General features: G+C 45.7%; 1 protein-coding gene across 4 annotated transcripts; it reads right to left on the bottom strand.

The window, feature by feature from the left end:
* Positions 1-988: 988 nt before the first annotated feature.
* gprc5ba (G protein-coupled receptor, class C, group 5, member Ba) lies at positions 989-22,335 on the bottom strand. 4 transcript variants are annotated; one of them, XM_084070936.1, is made up of 5 exons: positions 22,260-22,335; positions 21,616-22,171; positions 8,770-9,840; positions 7,709-7,827; positions 989-6,142 (listed from the first exon to the last, which is right to left on the bottom strand). In XM_084070936.1, exons 3-5 carry the CDS (start codon positions 9,836-9,838, stop codon positions 6,098-6,100), a joined length of 1,233 nt encoding a protein of 410 aa, XP_083927062.1. In that variant the 5' UTR covers positions 9,839-9,840; positions 21,616-22,171; positions 22,260-22,335; the 3' UTR covers positions 989-6,097. The 4 variants fall into 4 exon arrangements, with proteins under 4 accessions (XP_083927062.1, XP_083927063.1, XP_083927064.1 ...); XM_084070937.1 differs by having other exon boundaries at positions 7,709-7,824; XM_084070938.1 differs by having other exon boundaries at positions 8,803-9,840.

The raw sequence follows: 22,335 nt of genomic DNA, 5'->3' as shown, positions 1-22,335 counted from the left end.
GCTTTCTTCCAACGGTTAATGACTCTCAGTTATATATCGCCACACTGTACAGGTCCTAAATGTTGGACAGACCCTCTTCTAGAAAGCTCGCCCATGCCATAAGAAGTATGCTATATATCTGTATATATCTTCTAGGGCAAATATGCTGTTTGATTTGCGATACCTGCAGGAATCCTGAATAAAAGAAACAGCTGATGATGACCACTGGACTCTTTTTTCCCACTTAATGTTAACTTTAAGACTACAGTATGTAGGTTGTAACTGTCCTCACTTGACTTTATGTCAATTACATTGAACAGAGTGCGTTCCTGGCCTGTTTCCAGTGGTTCATGGGCGTAACAAATCTATGAGGATACTTTTGACCTGCAACTCCTCTTCCTCCAGAAGCCCAGTGACTGAGCACCGAGGTGCCCCACATGATGAAGTGCTTTCTTGACCGGTCCAGTCAGCGAGGCACTTGGCCGCCCAGCGAGCCGCAACAAGGGTCATGTATCTCCCTCTGCAGGTACTTCAATGCCCATGGGGCACAGCTACCACTAGGTTAGGTGATAAAACAGACCATTTCATTCCAGGGACATCTGATAGTGCAGACAGCTCCCTAGAGTCTGGTAGCACTGTGCCTGGATGAAACCGGATCACACAGCCGCAGTATGAAGTAGGCATCGGACTGGTAGGGAATAGACACATACTGTAACTAGTGGTTGTGCTACACTCTCTCTCTCTCTCTCTCTCTCTCTCTCTCTCTCTCAACCACTTTCAACCTGGTGTCCCTATTTTGGGAATGTTGTTTTAAAAAGTTCAAAAAATTGCGGAAATCAGTCATTTGAATTACATTAGTAATACTGCACCTTATAGATAAATCATAAGACATGACAGTGTTATGTTTGTAATGAAAAAGACCACATGAAATTCAAAGTTAACTATAAGTTAAATCATAAGACATAACAGTGTTATGTTTGTAATGAAAAAGACCACATGAAATTCAAAGTTAACTATAAACATGACACTTTTATTGAATGCTTTTTTTCCTGAATCAGTTACAGAAACAAAAGTTAAGCCTAATTCATTCTTTGTCGCACAACGGTGTGAAAGTAAGTTAAGGACTTGCTGATGTTCAAGCTAACAGCTTGTCAGCTTTAAACTCAGCCACTTTCGGCAAGCCGCACTGCCGTGCGACAATGCATAAATAAGGCTTTAACTGTGGGGCTTTTTTTTCTAATCAGGGGAAACAAATTCTACACTGTACATAGGCATGCTGCGTCACTGCACAGTCACAGCTGTGAAAACCAATATCACCTCCATCAGCTGGCCCAAGTGGAACAGTCCAGACTCAGAGGCTAGACCATTCAGGAGTGAACAGGTAAAGCTTCAGTTATACTTCGGTTATATCCTCTACAGTGTGCGACATTGTTTCCCCAGTAGAGTTGGGGAATGGCTGGGGAGGTCTCGGCCTGTGTTTGGCTGAAACAGGAAGAAGGGAGCACTCGTTTTCCGTCCGCCATGGCTTGCCAACTCAGACAGCTCATAATGGCTCGCTCGGGCGCAGATTGCGAGCCTCCAGCCCGCACTATCGCCGCGCGGTGAGGTAACAAAAACAAGCGATCTTCTCCCCCAAACATAGTGAGGAAAACAATATAGCCTACATCGTTGCTTGCTAACGAGAAATGGTTTTCAAGCGTTGCATCGTGACGCCTGAAGATCAGTTCTCGTAAACAAGCGACACGTCGTACTACGGAATATAAATGAGGCTTAAAGCAGTAGTTCACCCAAAAAGTGACTTATTTTCTATCAATTACACACCCCATGAAGTCTTGAATTCATGGTGCTCAAGAAACTACACGGTCCCTGACCCGCCTGGTCTGTTTGATCGACATGTCTGGCCCATGTACGTCAAACACAAGAACATTGCATCGATGTTCTTGTCGATGTTCTCGCATCGATGTGTCGATTTTAACTTTTTGTCCCATTCCTGAGCCAACAATTTGACGACTCCGCTGGTCATAGGAATGTGACAAAAACTAAAAAATCTCCATGAATTCAAGATTTCATGGGGTGTGTAATTGATAGAAAACAAGTCATTTTTTGGGTGAACTACTCCTTTAAGGACACGTGAAACCCAGGAAGGAGGGGTGTTTCATGGGCTACCCAGGGATGACAAAACTATACATATAGAATTGTTGTGCAAATCTCACCATAGTTTATTTCAATTTCAATAAACACAGAGATATCTCTCATAAGTTGCCTCTATCCCCCAGTGAGGCTTCAAACCAACAGGAGGAAGTTAAAATTAGGTCCATTGATGATCTGACATCCACCTTTTCAGGTATTCTCTGGGACTATTCTGGGACCTGTATTTTGTACCACCTCCATCATTTTTATTTATTTATTTTTTATATATAAATGTTTTTTTGTCTCTCAAGAATTTCAAGAACAAACTCTCTTTTGTGTTTAGGAAAGCACAGACATAATTGTGTCATCTGATATACACGGAAAATATGATTGTTGCCACATGACCTTGACATAAATAGAATTAGTATTGAACAGTACGTCTGAGAAAGGTCTTACAAGTAGAAATGGTGATGAGCATGCACAGATAGGTAGTTGACAAGTGCAAAATCTACGACGTCACATCTTATTAATATTATTCTTTTTTTTTTGTTTTTTGTACTCCACATTGAGTGAAAACAACACAATAATGAACCCCCTCGCCCCTCAGCTCTGGGAGTTGAATCTCAAGTTGCCTCTCAGTGCTCCTGACCACCCAAAGCCCTGAGGAACAGAGCTCCTTTCTCGCACGAAAAGCAAGGATCCTTGGCCCCCATAGCCTGACTCCAGGTCAGCCCAAACAGAACCTGGCCCCATTGGACAAGCTCTCTTTTAGACCCGCACCAGTTCTAGGGTTAGACCTACTGTACTTGAACAGTACCATCCATTCCAGGGTCAACCCCCTCGTCTAGTAAGTCCATCTCTTCTGTCGTTTCCTGGTTGAGGGGGGGGGGGGGCACTGGGAGCGGGGCTGGGAGGGTGACCGGTATGACCACTGGCAGGGTCGAAGTTCTTTGATTCCACCATTCCCTGCGCTGCTCTCTGTAATCACCTTATAATATCACAGACACAGTCATTATCTACGGCATGAAGTGCAAAACATTATTCATAGCAATAATTCATACTTCTGAGAAAAGTAGTAGGTTTGTTTCCCCCATAACTGTTACAGCAGTAAACCCATGTCTTTGACATCTCAGTCGCATGGTTACAGAGGGGACACAAAATTCCATCCCCATAAAAGACAAATGGTATAGTTTTGTTCAACGTTAATCCAAATAAAAATAAAAGCATATCTAGTATCTGCAAAACATTTCAAAATACTAGTAAAAAAAAAGACACCAGCAAGTGAAAAATATAAGCATAATATATGACAATCCAGTTAAAAATCCCTCAAAGAATAAAAAATAAAATACTTTGCAGTAGTCAGATGTCCAGTGGTTTTATATAACACTGGTGTCTAAACTTAATCTACCAAAAACAAAAACGTAAACAGCCAAACAAATGCTATACAGCACAACTATGTACACACAGTAAAACCCTCAGGGTTTATTTCATTCTAAGGGTGAAATGACCCAAATTGGTATGGGTATGTTTGGGTCAATCTTTACACCCTCCGAGTTAAATGAACACTGAGGATTGTGCTGCGCGGGTTCTTGGAGGAGAGAGGTGGTTTTGGGGTTAGAGGGGCTCGAAACACGAGACCCCGGAGAAACCGAAGTCCTTCTTGGCACAGGGACGTACAGGCTAGACGATCTAACCACTACACCAAGACAATGGAGGCTTCGCCAGATGAAGAGGACGGTCACATAGCGTAGCGCAGCCTCCAACGCAACCACACACATACATGTGCACAACACACACACACACACACACACACGCACACACGCACACACACACACACACACACACACACACACACACACACACACACACACACACACATATTGCAACAAAGAAACACAAACACACACACACAGCAACACACACATACACAGCAACATACAGACAGACACACACACACACACACACATACTCGCAGAAGAGGAAGGAGCCATTTTCTCACACAGAAGAAACACAGGCTGACTGAAGGGACTCAGAGGGACGTCACTGTCATATCGACTATTCAAGCCCCCTCGTCCTGCTCTCCTCCGAGACTCTTGCCTATCTATTCTTTTCTTCTTGCTCTACCCATCCCCCCTTTCCCTTCTCCTCCTTCAGTCCTCTGCACCAGCGTTCATTTGATCTCTCGCTCTTGTGCATCACACTGCAAATCTGATCTCTCTCTCTCTCTCTCTCTCTCTCTTTCTTTCTAAGGCTCTTGGATGTCTGCACACAACGGTCACCTCTCTCTGTATCTGTCTCAATATATATATATATAGTATATATATATATATATATATATATATATACAGTATAGCCTGATGCATACTTAGTTGCGTGCGGGTATCGCGTGCCAGAAATAGCAGATCTACGCGCTGTGAGCTTGTAGATCTGCAATTTGTGTCTAATCAGGCTTTCAATATACTGCATATTTAGTCACTCACCGGAAAATAACAGATTTTCTATCAAAAAAGTTGACTCAGAGAGTCGCATTTTCGACCACTTCTTGTGCGACAAAATATAAACCAGGTTTTCATGGGATCATGTGAAATTGAGGAAGAGGGGAAATGTACTGTAGCACCAGCCAACAATCCTGGCTGTGAAGTGTATTCGTCACGTTCCAACACGCAAAACAAAGCAAACGAGAGAATCACAACATGCGTATATGCACACATACAACACAGATAGAGGGAATAAGTACAGTGGACCGCTTTCCCCCTGATATAAAGTGACAGTTTCTCCCGGCTGGCTTAGACTGGAGACACTGGAGATGAGCGAGAGAGCACACAAGTCTGACCTAGATTCCTGCGTTTGCTACCTCGCTGACTGACTGACGCCTTCTGCGTCCAATCAGCATCCGCTCCATCCCGTCGCAATCGGATGCCATTTCATTTAGAGCCTGCCTCACCGTCCCCTCTGTTAAGGTGAGCCGGTACCAGGTGGTCATTTATGTTGTTGTTGTTTTGATGTGTGGTCACGTTGGAGTTTCATTCCATATTCCAGTCTGTGTTATATGTTGGGCACTGTCCATGCGTATGGGAGGATGAGGACGTATGTGCTATTCACAGTAGATACACATAGAAGCACACTAGAGACTGACAGAGAGAGAGAAAGAGAGAGAGAGAGAGAGAGAGAGAGAGAGAGAGAGAGAGAGAGATCCATGGAGTGAAGTCCAAGGAAAGCAGAGAAGGAGGATGTGTTATGGTCCAGAGTTGAGGTGAAGGGCAATACATGCACACACACGCACACGCACTGTATTCTTTTGGATTGCTCAAGCTGTACACTTCTCTCATGTGCACATCTCTGAGGATGGCATTTATTTCAGTGGGAGGCTGGTGAGTGCTTGCACCTGCAGCATGGATGAATGGAGGACAGAGCCACACGTTTCTGCTGCAGCGCCAGCGGTGCGAGTCATAGCAGAACACACATACACACACACACACACACACACACGCACTGACTGACAGGAAGAGAGAACCAGAGACAGAGAGAGAGGGAGGGAAATTAAGTGATACATTTCACAGTTTTCAAGGATGCTTACAGTGGTATACAGTCTCAGGGGAGCAAAATTCAAACAGAATAATACTGAGTGTCAATATTTCCAGAGCCACATCCGCTCATATATTGTTTTTCTTCTTGTTCGACTCGCCCACCTACAGAGATGTGTAGGCTACAGGAGATGTTTAAGAAGAACATTGGCCCTGTCCTCCATTTTTCCGGTCTCACACACACAGTAGTTGGCGTAGCTGATTGGCGCACTCGTGTGAGTGTGTAAGTCCTCAGTCTATACACAGAGACATGGGGTCCTGTTGGTGTCCATGTTCAAGTCCATGTTCTTCCGGGCTGCCAGCCCCTGGACCACTTATACTTCCTCAACCAAAACCCCCTTTTCCCTCTTCTTCTTCTCCTCCTCTCAACCTTTCATCTTCATGATCTTCTCCCATCCTCTTCCTCACCACAGCTGCCGCCCCGTGTAGGTGGGGGGGGCCGAGGGTACCTGCAAGAGAAATAACACCATGAATGAGGTTCGTCACACCGGAAGCTTCTACTTACTATATAGCAGTGGTTCTCAAACGTTTTATATCAAGGACCCCCATAACTCTCCAAGTTACAAACCTGTAACTGTCCATTTGAAACCCTTTCAAGGAAACCTGGGGGTCACTGAACCCCACTTTGAGGACCACTGCTATATAGCTTTATTTAACCACTTGTCGCGAAGCAACATGTTGTGAGGTTGTAGATTGGCTATTTTCACAAAATGTGTTATTGTTTTAGTCACTGGACACACACTTTTCTGGCAAAGTAATGATCTCTTATGCGGAGATAATGTTATGCATATTCAATCACAGAGCACGTTTACTAAATCACACAACCCTATTTGAGATCTCCAAGAATAGTGCCTATAAACCGTTTTGGCTTTATAGCTTTATTGATATACATGCCCAGAATATTAACAGAATGTTGCCTCAGCATTCTGGCGGAGTGGCTAGGCTTTATTTATAGCATGGGGAATGGAAGCCATTCACCTGCCCTGCACCGGCCAGAGTGCCCATCTATCCTGGCACAATAGGGGACCTGACAGGAGCCAGGACACAACTGCATCACTCACTGAAGAGATAGCATCACAGCTTACACACACACATACACATACACGTACACGCACACTTACACGCAGGCACGCACGCACGCACACACACACACACACACACACACACACACACACACACACACACACACACACACACACACACACACACACACACACACACACACACACACACACACACACACACACACACACACACACACACACACACACACACACACACACACACACACACACACACACACACACACACACACACACACACACACACACAAATGCACAGATAATGATATAGAACTCTCTCACACATATCCATACACAAAGAAATGAGTGCCCAGTTGCACGATTGTGCACAAACCAAACTCTGCATGTCTGCACACACGTATGAGTACCAGCTCAGTGGCCTTGTTGGAGGGTGTGCACCCTGAGAATGGGTGGTTGGGGTTCAATCCCAAGCCAAGTCATACCAAAGAAGACTATAATAATGTAACCAATGCCTCCCTGCTTGGCACTCAGCATCAAGGGTTGGATTGGAGGTATAGGTCTCTGTGACATACTAGCATCATGTCCAGGGGGTGTACTGTACATGGTCATCAAGCCACCTCATGGTACATAGACAGGAGCTGACCTACAGTATGGGCCACATGCCTCGGGAACCATTGGCTCCCAAGGCTACTTACGTACATGTATGAATACGCTCACACACACCTCCCTCATTGTCGTTTGGAGGGTAATGTTCTGTATGCACAGATGTGCATGCAGTTGATTGGTTTATAGAGAGCATTGTGTGTAAGAATGTAAGTGATGGGAGGGAGACCTTTGTCAAATTCTGTCTCAGCACCTGGGGGTGAGCTGTGTGTGTGTGTGTGTGTGTGTGTGTGTGTGTGTGTGTGTGTGTGTGTGTGTGTGTGTGTGTGTGACGTGTGCGTGTACCTGTGACTGTGAGGATCTACTCACCGCGCCCCCGTTCAGGATCATGGTCATCTCGGTGGGCTGGTAGACGTTGCTGCGGAAGGGAGCACTGGGCCTGGCACCAGTGCTCCCATTATGATGTCCTGCAGCGCTCCTCAAGCCTGCTGGCACAGAGGGCACACAGAGAGATGGGCCGGACATTACTCACATTTGTCTCCCATTCAGCAGTGATTCTCAACCATTTGAATTTCAAGGACCCCCAGTGTCATATGCATTAGGCCACGGACCCCCATTTGATACTATATATTTTTCTGTATTCATCTCTGGGACCCCAATCTACACGGTATCAGTGTAGATTGGGGTTAATTTGATTGAAACACTGATTTAATTTAATCAGTGTTAATTTAACTCAGAGAGTGTACAATTGGGACAATTGTACACCCCCCCCCCCCCGCTGTATCTTTCCTGTAAAGAAAAGTTCAGTCAGGAAACTCCCCGTTGCAGTTGCTGTTATCCGACCGTTGGTCATCCCCAGCTCCATGCTTCTATTCTGAACCAGTCACATGCACCACTTTACTAATAGAGTGTCCCGTTTAAATGGGGATGTTTGCATTGCTCATTTGCTTGTTTGCTGCGTTGTCTCACACTACTGCTGCTGCTGCCCTTCTAGGAATTGCTGCTCACCCTCGACCCCTCCAGTTCCCACCTGTTGTTTTGGATCTGCTTTCATGTACTATGGGGGGGGTTTCAGAAGGCCCCTATTTGGTAGGGAAAATGTTAGTGTACTCCCTCAGAATGCCTATGAATACCTAATACCCAATACCTGGAGCACAATGGTAACAACCTTCGTCTTTTTTTGTGATTAATCCCTTTTGGCACTTTAAATTGGTGATATTGTGCTCTTATTTGTTGCCAATAAAATATCATATTCAATTAAAAGCCTAAAAACAAGATAAATATATTGCTCATTTTATGTTCATTAAAATATTTAAATTCAATTCTTGAGTTGTCCAGACTAAAATGATGTGTGACACAGAAACACAGAAACACTTGATGCATAATCTGTAGTTATCTCTAGCTGAACACAGTGTTGTTTCATTACTTACGATGGCCTACATTCTCCATGGACTGGAGCGTACCTGCAGTGTTCTCATCGCTGTACCCGTAGCCCTGGTTCTCCACAAACTGCCTGTGAGAGAGGGGGATGTCTTCGTCAAAGCTGGTCTCCCTCATCCTCGTCGAGTTCTGGGAGGTGTCAAAGTAGTCGGGGGCGGTGGGCTGTGGCGGGGGTCTCATGCAGATGTGGGCCTCGGGGATAGCGTGGAAGAGCAGCAGCAGCCAGCCCTGGGCCACCAGGGCGATAGCCAGGGCCGGGTTATCCCAGTCAGGGGACCTCCCCAGCCAGTCGTTGCCGTAGAGGTAGAAGCCCACCCAGGCCACCCACAACAACAGCGACAGCAAGCAGGTCACCAGCAGCCAGATGGCATTGCAGCGCCACTGGCGTGTCTTCCCGCACAGTGCCAGGGAGGCGGCGGCCAGCGCAGCTAGCAAGAGCGCTAGCACATAGCTGCAGGCTAAGGAGAAGTCCAGAGGCAGGTACTGGCAGGCGGGGCGTCCCTCTCGCAGCACGGTCAGAAGCAGCCACTCGGCGGCGATAATGCCCTGTACGGCGCTCAAGCCGAGCGCCAGGCCCGTGAGGGCGCAACCACCTGGACTCCGACGCTCGCGGCCCAACCTGCGCAGCCGAACGCCCTGCACCAGCAGGCAAGAGAAGCAGACAGCGAAGAGGAGCCCCCAGAGAGCCCTGCGGAGCAGACAGAGCGACGCGTCCTCCTCAATAAGGTAAGCAAAGCTCAGGCCAAACAGGCCCAGGATACCCAGGAGAAGGAGGAGAATCGGTCCCACGCCGCTGCGCTTCTCCCCCTCGCTGATGTGGCGCACGCGGCACAGCAGGACGAGGACGAGCAAGATGGACGCCAGGGCCCCGCCGGCGGCCACCGACTCGACGGCGACCCCCCATATGGAATCCAGATCACAGAGGAGGGTGTAGGGGCGCACCAGGCCCCAGCCACAGCCCCGGGGCAGCGCATTCGGCGTGTCCTCTGAGTCCTGGCCGCTGGCACGCTGGGACACAGTTAGCAGCAAGAGGAGGAGGACAGGGAGGAATCTCGCCATCTCTGAGGGATTCAAAGAACAAAACAGAGAGAGGAGAGTGAGCAGTGAGCACGAAGGACAAAGAATGGAAACAGAAAAAGATAAAGTGAGAGACAAGAAGAAAAGACAAAGAACAGCAGAGAAAGGGGGGAGGAGGGAGTTATCCAGCTTTAGATAGAGTTTGTTGCGCTGGCAGTTATTTCCACAGTGATCATCTGCCTCTGAGTAACAATACAGACAATCTGCCATAGTTCTGTTTCAAACAATGAACAGCAGTTAACAGAGGGTGAATGACTTACAGCTCTTGCATACAGAGTCTGTTGCGATTTTCTTTAAAATGCATGAATCGAACTGAGTCCGACTGAAAACATTTCGGAATAGGTGTGCACAAGGTTATACAAAATACTATTATACTATTATACTATATACTATTGTTTTTGGCACGCAAAATATAAATCAAACTTTAAATGTTTTCTCTATCTCTCGCTCTCTTTTCTATCTCTTGTCCTCTCTTGTTCCTAGATTCCAAATTAATGTCAAGAGGGGATCGAACATTTGCTGCCAGGGCCCCTGATCTATAGAATGCGATTCCCAAAGAGCACAGATTAGCAAATTCTATGTATCGACTTTTTAAACACTTCTAAAGTGGCTTGCTTTTCTGCAAACTTTTTTGCTCTATGCAATTTCTATCCTTGTTTCACTTGAGTTGAATTGTTACTATTTTAGTAACAAGCTGTTATAACGGTATGCTAATATTTACTTTGATACAGTAACAGTATGTGTTGTTTAATTCGGCTGTTTTATAACTTTTAGTATTGCATAAAGCATTTTGTAACTTTCATGTTCAAAAGTGATATTTAATCAAGTTTATGATGATGATATCTCAAGCCGCGTTAGATGATAAAATAATAAAATCTCAGCCATGCCCAGTAAAACTGCTTTTCCTCTACAGGACAGCAGCAGAGAGCCTTTTTTAATTATTCAAAACAAGGTATATGATTTATGATTTGAAACTGTACCGCCTACAGTACAGACAGGAAGGGATGTAGCATCAAGTATATGTTTTATGACAAACTGCGATACACAGAAAGGAACTCATGTGTACAAACAGCTCCACTCGCTATCGTCCATCTACGGGTACCTGGCAAGATGCGAGACTATACATAATACAGTGTACACACACACACACACACAGACACACACACACACACACACACACACACACACACACACACACACACACACACACACACACACACACACACACACACACACACACACACACACACACACACACACACACACACACACACACACACACACACACACACACACACACACACACACACACACACAGAAGTGCCTATAGAGAAACACTGGCAGCACAAAGAGTACCAAAGGAAGAAATCAATGCTGCATCAGTCTACCTGCCTGGCTTCACACACACACACACACACACACACACACACACACACACACACACACACTTCACACTTCCAGTTCGGCAAGGAGTTTTTCCAATATGATCATCGTGTTTGCACCTGTCATGCTCTTGTGTTCTATAGTTGTTGAGTTGAAATGTATCAAAGACCAAGAGAGAGACACACACACACACACACACACACACACACACACACACACACACACACACACACACACACACACACACACACACACACACACACACACACACACACACACACACACACACACACACACACACACACACACACACACACACACAGAGAGAGAGAGACAGAGTTAATCAAACATCTGAGCAAGCCTCACCGTCAACAACAACTGTCTGTCCAACACATCACTGCACTGACCTTTCATACATTTTTCCAAGCTGCCTCATACACATTGTGCTGAGTCATCATCATCACCCTTCAGTAAACACATACACATACAAACACGTGCAGGGTGCGCGCACACTTGTCCCCCTCTATTTCTCCTACACTGTAAAATCCAGAGTGTTAATTCAACTCTGAAAGTGTAAAGATTTACCCTCAGAGGTGCATTTGTACAGTTAACCACTTAAACCCACTATACAGTGAAACTAAGAGTTACTTACTGTTCTTGGACCGCTTTTCCCCCCTCTAAACCAAATTTCTTCGCCAAAATAGAAGCTCTACAAGCTCACAATGCATCGCAACATGACACATTGTGAATCAGCATTTTTCGGCGAATGTTCCCCGCAGAAAAGGGATGCTGCTGGGGTTCAAGTGGTTATGTTGAATTAACATTTTGCTATGTATTGTTCCAGGGTCTGTTTATTTCACAGAGCTTCACCACACTACGCTCACTTTAAGGCCATGGCTGAAATACCTTCCCCTGCCGTCTACAAATAGACTGCAACACAGTATTTACATACCACATAAAGGACACTGGATATCCTCAGAGATAGATCTTCTTTCAGTGTCTTGCCAGAAAAACACAGTGCAACTGGCTAGACCAACAGGGGAGAGAGCTGGACTTAACTACACACCAGCCAGGGCTAAGGCTCATGCACACACACACACACACGCGCACACACGCACACGCACACGCACGCACGCACGCACGCACGCACACACACACACACACACACACACACACACACACACACACACACACACACACACACACACACACACACACACACACACACACACACACACACACACACACTCCCTCCAGCACACAGTAGAACTGGGACAGTCATGTACAGACTGGGGGACGATACAGAGCTTGGAAAGTAGGTCCCATAGACACTTTTTTCCTTCCATATGAGGATTATGAATGCGTCTCCCATCACATCCCCCTCCCATAAAAAAAAAAAACTGTGACCCCTAGCTATGGGATGAATGATCAAACTGCGCACGGCCAGCTGCCAGACAGACAAACTGTGCACGGGCACTGTTAGACAGAGAACGCTGCAAACCTATAAAGGACTTTCATTTACGGCATGTGTCCACACACACTGCGTTTCATGAGAGGGAGGATGCTTTGGATATCATCTTCATGCCAACAAGCACGCTGATTCACACGCGTAATGTTCTAATCCAGGTTGTGTTATTAGCACATAGCTCAAACAGCTTAAACATCAACTTCCCATGGCTGTGGGAGCGACGGGTCCGTGTGTGCATGTGTGCGCACGTGTGTATGGCTGGTGTGTGTGTGTATGTGTGTGTTCGCTCCGGGTCGCGCGCACGTGTGTGTGCATGCACGCACGGCCACAGACCGGGCAGACTTAGCATTGACATAACTAAACGTCTGCAAATACTTTGACTGCGAACATCTCCGGGTTATGCAGCATTCGGTGGAGGTCGACCTGCCTCAAAAAAAGATTCATTCATTCACCTGAATGGTGCTAATAGTTGATACTACTACTATCCCCGGACGGTTATGGACTAGTATAATCATTGCTATAGAGTGTTTGTTCAGTAACAGGGTCTCCCCAGACCCTCTCCAGTTCTTTAACAAACAACTTCAGATGTGTTGCCAATTTCATCCAATCTGTTCCAGTTTCCATTTTGTCTGGTCACATCTTTGTGTCATCACTTCCAATTTCACTTGTTGATCCTGTATCTTGTATGACTTCTCTATTGGATAATATTGGTATCTCAACCTGAAAATGCATTTCTCTGTTTACTAAATAGCTGGAGAGACAGCAATGACTACTATCAGAATATAGAGGTATTTAACACTTTTTTAACAAGTATTTTAACAAGACAATAATAATCACCTACTACATCTTTAAGTTGCTAGCTAACCTGGATTGTTTAGACACAGATGAATCAGTTGCATGGCAATACATGCAGTTATTAACACACTCTAAATACCATCATAGCTATAAAATAACATCATACTTTCTTTTAGTGTGCTGTCATTGAGTAATGTTTTACAAAATCCTTTTCATGAATGTTGGTCACAACCGTATCCTGCGCATCTAGTCTCTCATTAACAAATAATATGGCCACTAATATGTTGGCCAATCCACAGTTTATTATTATACATCAGTGATTGCAACTCTCTACCTAGATCAAAGTGAGGTAGATACATTCTCTCCCACTAAACGTTCTCTCTCACAAAGCACATGCACATGCAGAAGACTGCTATCTGCATAGTTGCTCTGTTGGCTTCTTCTAAGCCTTTGATGTGTCTATCTTCATGGCCTATTTTTGCATTTTAACATAGTGGTTGTTTGTGACTCATTAATTATCATTATGCAAGTTGGTCTTTGAGGCCCCAAAGGGCATAACAACGGAACAAACATTGTGTGAATGTCAGCGTGCGGGCACGGCTCCTTTGCATTTGTTTACAGCTATTGCATGTACTGTATTCTTCGGAGGACTAAGCCCCTTTGGATCTCTTCTTACGCCTGATTTATATATACAGTGTTGTACGACGGTGTTGCCTGCCAAGAATATGCGTTGAGTATAAATTAAGCATTACAGCCCCCTACCCCCTCCCATTACTCAAATTCCGTTTCCTTTCTCCATAAAAGCCTCGTTCGGTGACATTTTGTCATTGTATTATGACCTTGTTGGTGTATTATTGGGCTGCATTAACATCAATCAGCCCATACAGACGGATGAGTCACCCAAAACACAGCGCTGGCTTTTAAATGCACGTGCACGTACACGCATGCACATACACTCACGGCCATGCACGCAAGCACACATGTTACATGTGCGTTGCAACATCGACATACAATTTGCCTCTCACACACTTGAGAAAACAGTTAGCTCCTAACGGTATGGTGTTTTCTGGCTAAGGCCCTGATAACCATGGTTACACTCCAGCTCTGAATGACAGGAGCAAAACACCCAGCGCACAGAGGAGGGGGGATGTTGGAGGGGGGGTCATTCATCCTCAAAGAGCCTTCTACATCACTCCATCTCCCCTTTTCACATTGACTGTGCTCTTGTCCTCTCTACCTCTCTGCCTCCTTCTTTGTCTCGTGTTTAGTGACAAGGACTGTAACACCACAAAGCAACAGACCAGTGCACACTAAAACAGACAGAGAGAGCGTGGGGGGGTTCTAGGGAGGAGAAGGAGGAGGAGGGAGAGAGAGACAAGGCAGGAGGGGGGAACTTCTGTCATAGACTGTAACCACATTAACTCATTCACTAACTTCCTTTCCCACACAGCACCCTCATAGATACAATATGATTGTTTACACGAAATGAACAGTTACATTTTACCGTTGAAGATTTCGCTGTGCACTCACAGACTCACTCATCCACTGAATGATTGCGTCACTCAGTATAAAAATATTGGTATCAAAAATGTACTTAAAGTACCAAAAGTAAAAGTACTAAAATGTTTGAAAATAGCAGATCTACAAGCTCGCGATGCGACACGTTGTGAGCATGTAGATCGGCTATTTTAAAATAGCCTAGGTATAAAATAGGGCTAAAGTGGTTAATGTATGTTTCATAATATCATAATTTATATCTGAAAAGTAACTAGTAACTAAAGTTTTCAAATAATTGTAGTGGAGTAAAAGTACAATATTTGGCTCTGAGATGTAGTGGAGTAGAAGTAAAAGTACTGGAAATTGGAAATACTGAAGTAAAGTACAGATACCTCAATGTACTTAGTTACTCACTCATCTGTCACAGCACAGATCGTGGGGTCCTGACTGGCTGATAAACTGAAGGTTGAAGGATGTACACAATGTGCTGTCAGTGACTACACACACACATAGATACACACACACACACACACACACACACACACACACACACACACACACACACACACAGACAGAAATATCAAGACATGCATGTTCAGAATTACAGTCAAGCCACATCTCTTTCACTCTCACTCAGTCTCTCACCCTCTCTCTCTCACACACACACACACACACACACACACACACACACACACACACACACACACACACACACACACACACACACACACACACACACACACACACACACAGCACATCAGTCGCTCATCCTCTCCTCTCCTATTAATATTATGAGCCATGTGAAGAGACAGAGCCCCGAGCCTTCCTTTCCCTATAGCAGAGCAGAGGATGCTGCCGTCTTATCCTCACTCCAGCTCCCCCCCCCATCCCATTTAAATCATCCCCTATTCATTTAGATTGGGATCTCCATCCGGTGCTGGAGCGGTCTCATGTCACCGCTATATTTGAAGATGTGCTGTGAAAGATGTGTCTCGCATCCTCCTCCTCCTCCCACCTCTCTCCCTCTCCCTCTCTTTCACCGACTGCCTAATCACAAGACATCCCTCTCTTTCTGCATACCACCCTTCATATTCCAATTTGGCTCTTTCGTTTTCTTCTCTCCACCTGTTCTCTCTGTTACCGAGGAATAAAGTGTCAAGAGGAATTAGAAATCCCTCTGTACCCCAACTCTCACTCACTCTCTCTTTTTCTAAGAGCTCTCCTTTGCCACTCCTTGCGTCCCTTCCACCCCTCCGTAACCCCCCCCCCCCCCTCCTTTATCACTTTTCCTTTCTCTCCCCCTCTCTCTCTATGTGTGAGTCTTATGTAACTAGGGAAAGAGCCAGCTCCTGCCAGTGTTGCTGCATGGCTGTATGTCTGCATCCGCCTGTCAGTGTCAGGGAGTCTTCTGGTGCCTCAGACATCCATCTTAAGCATGATGCTGGATGTGACGCATTGTGAACTTGTAGATCGGCTATTTTCGACAGGAGACACTGCCGTACGACGGAGTATAAATGCCTGTAAGCATTAGCCCTGTGCACTGTGCCACACATACATTTATTCATAAAGCACGTCCACATACAGTATGCACACACACACGCGCGCACACACACACACACACACACACACACACACACTGGCACAATGCCCATTTATGCCGGATCCATTTGCATACAAATATAACGTGCTGTCTTGTGGCATGTATTATGCATGCGTGCAAAGGCGCAGCGTTTTTACACAACGCCCGAATGTGGCATACGTACTAATAACAAACCGCTGATTTCCATGACGGTGACAGAAAACAGATAACATACTAACGTGAGCACAGTTCTGCAGCATTCTGAACCATTCAAATCTGCTTCAGAATGGATCGACAGAGACGGTGAATCATCTAACAAGCCCTCCTGTACAATTACCATCCACTGTAATTATCAGACATAGTGCACAACCAGATGCTGTGTGTAATTAGCATAACCATAATTGGGCGGATGATTGCGTTTTGACTTCTCTCCCTTCCATCTTCTTTCTTTCACCTATCACTCCATTCAGACAGCTGGAACAATAACTGTGTGTGTGTGTGTGTGTGTGTGTGTGTGTGTGTGTGTGTGTGTGTGTGTGTGTGTGTGTGTGTGTGTGTGTGTGTGTGTGTGTGTGTGTGTGTGTGTGTGTGTGTGTGTGTGTGTGTGTGTGTGCGCGCGCGCGCGCGTGTGCGTGCGTGTGTCCAGCAACACAATGATCCAGATGCAGCAGCAAGTATGTTATTTCTGGCGCCAAGCAGGGACTGAGTGTCCTGACATCTGCCAGCTGATGATGATGATGATGATGATGCCATTCAGGACTACAGCCCTTTATCACAAACACACGTTGAACTCCTCCAGTTTGAAACAGCAGACATCTGTAACTGCAGTGGGGTTTAGAATATCCTTTGGATGGCATGACAGGCATCAGTCTTGTGGAATTTGGCTTTTTTACATTTATTTGTTATCATTATTTATCACCAAATATTCAGGGACCAAAACAGGGATGCCATGTTGAAAGTGGTTAGCATATGGCTGTGTTGTGTGACAAAAACTCTGTATTTTAAAATGAATAAAGTCGCAACATGTTTTTCAGTTGAAAGCACACGTTTTGATGAGTGTTGAAATAGGATAAATGAACACTAAGATACAATATTGAATTACCCCATACTGCCAATTAATGTGTCTGGAGGTGCTACCTCAATGTGCTGTGCTTTACTTTGCATTACAAACATATCTGTGTTACTAATTAAGTCAGCGGAACAGATTAGCTAAGCTTATAAATAGTAGGCATCTCAAACAGGTATTTTATCTTCTGTTACCTCCACCTCAAAGCTGCTTTGAGCATCTCTATTCTCTGACAATAATTGGCTAGAAGTAAACTTCCACCGACAGAGTGTCCTGAAGCAAGGTTCATGGAGGAGAGGGAAATGGTGTGGGTCACAGGAGCAACGTTGAGGACGTGAATCTCCTGGGGGCTTAAATCTCTCTCTCTCTCTCTCTCTCTCTCTCTCTCTCTCTCTCTCTCTCTCTCTCTCTCTCTCTCTCTCTCTCTCTCTCTCTCTCTCTCTCTCTCTCTCTCTCTCTCTCTCTCTCTCTCTCTCTCTCTCTCTCTCTCTCTCTCTCTCTCTCTCTCTCTCTCTCTCTCTCTCTCTCTCTCTCGTTTTCTCTTTTGAAGAGCTGCTTGGCAGGCAAGCCTCCACACATCATTCACATTTACAAAAGTACATTTTAGACATCTGTCACTCTGAAGCCTGACTTATACTTTGCCGTACGACATTGTCGCACACAGAAAGCAACTTGTAGACCTGCTATTTTGGCACATGACAGCGTCATACGACGGAAATTCTGAATATAAATTTGGCATTATCTGCAGCAACGTACAAACAGTGAGCAACTCAGTTGTCTATGTCTTGCTGAGGGACACCCAGCCACAACATGGCTGTTGCAACGATCAAAGCCATGAACTTCAAGTTAGGCTGCACAGTCTTTAAACACTATAGAGTATGTATCATCTGGTATGGCTGGCTCTTCTTCCCATTATACTAATAACACATTGCAGGCTTGATGCTCCTCAAAGTGAGGATATAAAAAGACAGGAGAGAATGAGCAAACAACATCATGAGATGATGAGAGATGATAGACGTGGAAGGATGAGGAAAGCTGGATCTTCTAAAATATTGTGAATCGTTCAGTGGCACCAATGCGAGAGTTGAAACGAGACAGGTGAAAAGGAATTGGATTTTTTTTTAAAAGAGAGCCCCATCCCCACACCCCCCTTGGGTGTCTGCAAGGAGAGATCGGCAGTGGAGTTATTCCCCTCGGCCTCCTCCTAATTAGGCCTCATTACCATGTGGCTGGGCTCGCAGCGTGACCGTATGCTAATTGACTTGGCAATTAACAGTGCCACCCCTCCCTCTCCTCCCCCCATTCCTGCATCGGAGGGGGAGATCGGTGGGATTAGAAGCCCCCCAACACACACCTCAAGAAACCAGGGCCATACACATCTAGCGTCAGGTGTTCCATTCCTTCCTATGTGGTATCAAGGTGGTTCATCCATTATGGATGAAGAGGGGGGATGTATTATCAGAGATATTAAGACAGTGTGATGATAAGCATCTGAAGAAATACTGTAGCACTGGGTCTGGTGAGACACGGTACCTAGCAGGATGTGCGGGGGAAGCTCCCATCCTGGAATGAAGCCTTGTCTGCTATGTGTCATGTGTTAGCATCTGCCTGGAGTGTAGTGTGTGTGTGTGTGTGTGTGTGTGTGTGTGTGTGTGTGTGTGTGTGTGTGTGTGTGTGTGTGTGTGTGTGTGTGTGTGTGTGTGTGGGAGGGTACACCTGTGCACAAATACAAGGGAAAGCAGGGAAGTTCCCATGAAACCATACATGCTGTTCACACACGATTCACACGCTAGGCTGTGTCAGGTGTACATGTTTAATAAAGAGGTCATGGTCTCTCTCTCTCTCTCTCTCTCTCTCTCTCTCTCTCTCTCTCTCTCTCTCTCTCTCCTCTCTCTCTCTCTCTCTCTCTCTCTCTCTCTCTCTCTCTCTCTCTCTCTCTCTCTCTCTCTCTCTCTCTCTCTCTCTCTCTCTCTCTCTCTCTCTCTCTCTCTCTCTCTCTCTCTCTCTCTCTCTCTCTCTCTCTCTCTCTCTCTCTCTCACTCACACACACACACACACACACACACACACACACACACACACACACACACACACACACACACACACACACACACACACACACACACACACACACACACACACACGATTATCATTATACATATGGTGGGAGCGCCACGGAGAGTCCCAAGAGAAAAGCTACTATCTCAACGTAACATAACAACACAGTGTGGGGAATAAGGCAGCGAATCCGCTCTACTGAATATTGATTTATGGTTGAACACAGAGTCGTCTAAAACAGGCCCTGGGGAGCGACCTGACCAGAGACATAGTACCACTCTAACTCTCATTCCATCCCAATCTTCAAGTCTCACAGGTCGAGTGTTAATATCCAACCTCTTACCGGTTCAGAAGATATACAGTGTCTGTCCTGTCTCTTGATAGATCTTGGACGATCATGGGTGGCCAGAGAGAGTCTGTTGGAGGGATAAATCCCCTATAAGGGACAGCCATGCGTTTAGCTGACCTATAGGGTCCAGTTTTAAGCAAATACCTGTTTATGTTTAGAGAGAATGGGAATGTTCTTCTCTGGCAGATCCCCCCCCGACTCTTTTAACAATACTGAGCACAACTAGGGTCCGCAGGGGATTCCAGAAGAGAGTTTGTTTTAGGGACTAGCAGCAGCAAGACCATTGTGTGTGTGTGTGTGTGTGTGTGTGTGTGTGTGTGTGTGTGTGTGTGTGTGTGTGTGTGTGTGTGTGTGTGTGTGTGTGTGTGTGTGTGTGTGTGTGTGTGTGTGTGTGAGTGAGAGAGTGAAAGACAGAAGGGGAGGCTTGTGGGAAAGAGAAGGGTGGGATGGGGGAGGTTCTGAGGTCCTAAAATAAAGAATAACATCTAACCTCATGTGTCTGCAATAAAGTGTGGGAGGGGCCCCATGCCATGACTGACAGACACTGTAAAAACATGCAAATGTTCTGAGTCCAGATTTGCCACAAAATGGAGCTGTAGCAGTTCAATTACCCATAATAACCATACATTTCTCGTCCGCCTGAGATAAATAAAGTGGCACTAAAAACACACAACGTTGAGGCTATCTGGGCGGGTTAAGGTTGCTATGTTTTTGTTTTTTGGTCAAATGCCAAAGCTGCCTCTAAGGTCGGGGTGTGACGCGTTCTGCCACCTTACATTCCCCCAACAACATGATGTACAACGTGCCCTTTTGGCATGATCAGCAAATGCCAGGCCTCCGGGCGAGCGAGCTTACATTACAAATGTATATGCACCTATACTGTAGTGCAGTGGTTCTCAACCTGTGGGTCAGGAGCCCCAGGGGGGTCCCCACATGATTTTTTTTTTTTTGGGGGGGGGTCCCAGATGACAGTAAAGTGACAATTTAAGGAAAGACCATTGCTGCATCAATCAATCAACAAACTATACTATAAATACTGGTTGGGTCAAACATTGGCCAAATTGAAAATAGTCGATCTACAAGCTCACAACAATGTGGGCTTGTAGATTATGGCTATTTTCCCAATGCTTATCTGTGGAACCGAGTCAAACTAAATGGAATGCCTCAACTCCTACGATTCTCAGTGCTTGTCGGTGTGGGGGGGGGGGGACCCCAGTTCAAATATGATTATTATATTATTATTATTTTATTTTTTTAATGTTTGGGGGGGGGGGGGGGGTCCCCTGTTCAAATATGTTGGGTCGCGGCCTGAAAAGGTTGAGAACCACTGCTGTAGAGCATCAACATCGCGTTTCTCACAATACTGTCAACCCCGCTGGTCTGATGATGATGGGGAGCCCTGAAATAGCCCGTCTGCTTCCACCGTAAGCCGAGGTGATGAATTCACAGCAATAAAAGCGCGTTAAATATAGCATCATGCACATGAATCTTGCCAGCTGACCAATGACTCTCTTCTTAGAATCGATAAGCCTAAGCTACTAAGTGGAATGTCTGTAGAACGTACCTTGAGCGACGTAAACAAATCCAACCGAGAGCGGACTGCGTTGATGCACGTTATTATTATTACAGAAGGCTGTATGGAAAAATGTCACATTTCGGAATGAACCCCATCTGACGGGGGTTCACTCTCCATCGACCAGTATGATGTTTCCTCCCGATCCAGGTTGCAAAGAGGAACGATCACTCAGCCGTTTGTCCTCTTTGAATAGAATATGCATTCATACAACCCACCGATTACCGCTCGCAACGAGATGGTTTGGGGTTTTGTGGAATTTGGCTGTTGTAGTAGACCGTTTTTCATATATCCTTTGTTCAGCGGTGCGTTAATTCCCCCCAAACCGAACCACCCGCTTGTCAATAATGAATGATCTTTATCATAAATGAATAAAACGCGTGAGCCCGGCGTAGCGTCGAAATCCGCTGCTCGTCCACAAGCTCTGTGCGCTAGAATCATGTGTAGAGAGAGAGAGCCCGTTATTCCGCTGTGCTGTGAGTCCAGCTCAGCTCACACTGCTCCCAACGGACTGCATCAGCCGCGGATGGATGGATGACAACATGCGCTCCGCACACACTCACACACACTCATACTCACACACGCACACACTCATACTCACACACACACACACACACACACACACACACACACACACACACACACACACACACACACACACACACACACACACACACACACACACACACACACGCGTAATGATGATAATCC

Source organism: Gymnoscopelus microlampas (genome assembly GCF_963454915.1).
Source record: "Gymnoscopelus microlampas genome assembly, chromosome: 11".
NCBI classification, from domain to species: domain Eukaryota; kingdom Metazoa; phylum Chordata; class Actinopteri; order Myctophiformes; family Myctophidae; genus Gymnoscopelus; species Gymnoscopelus microlampas.
This window is presented reverse-complemented; position numbering and strand designations above follow the sequence as displayed.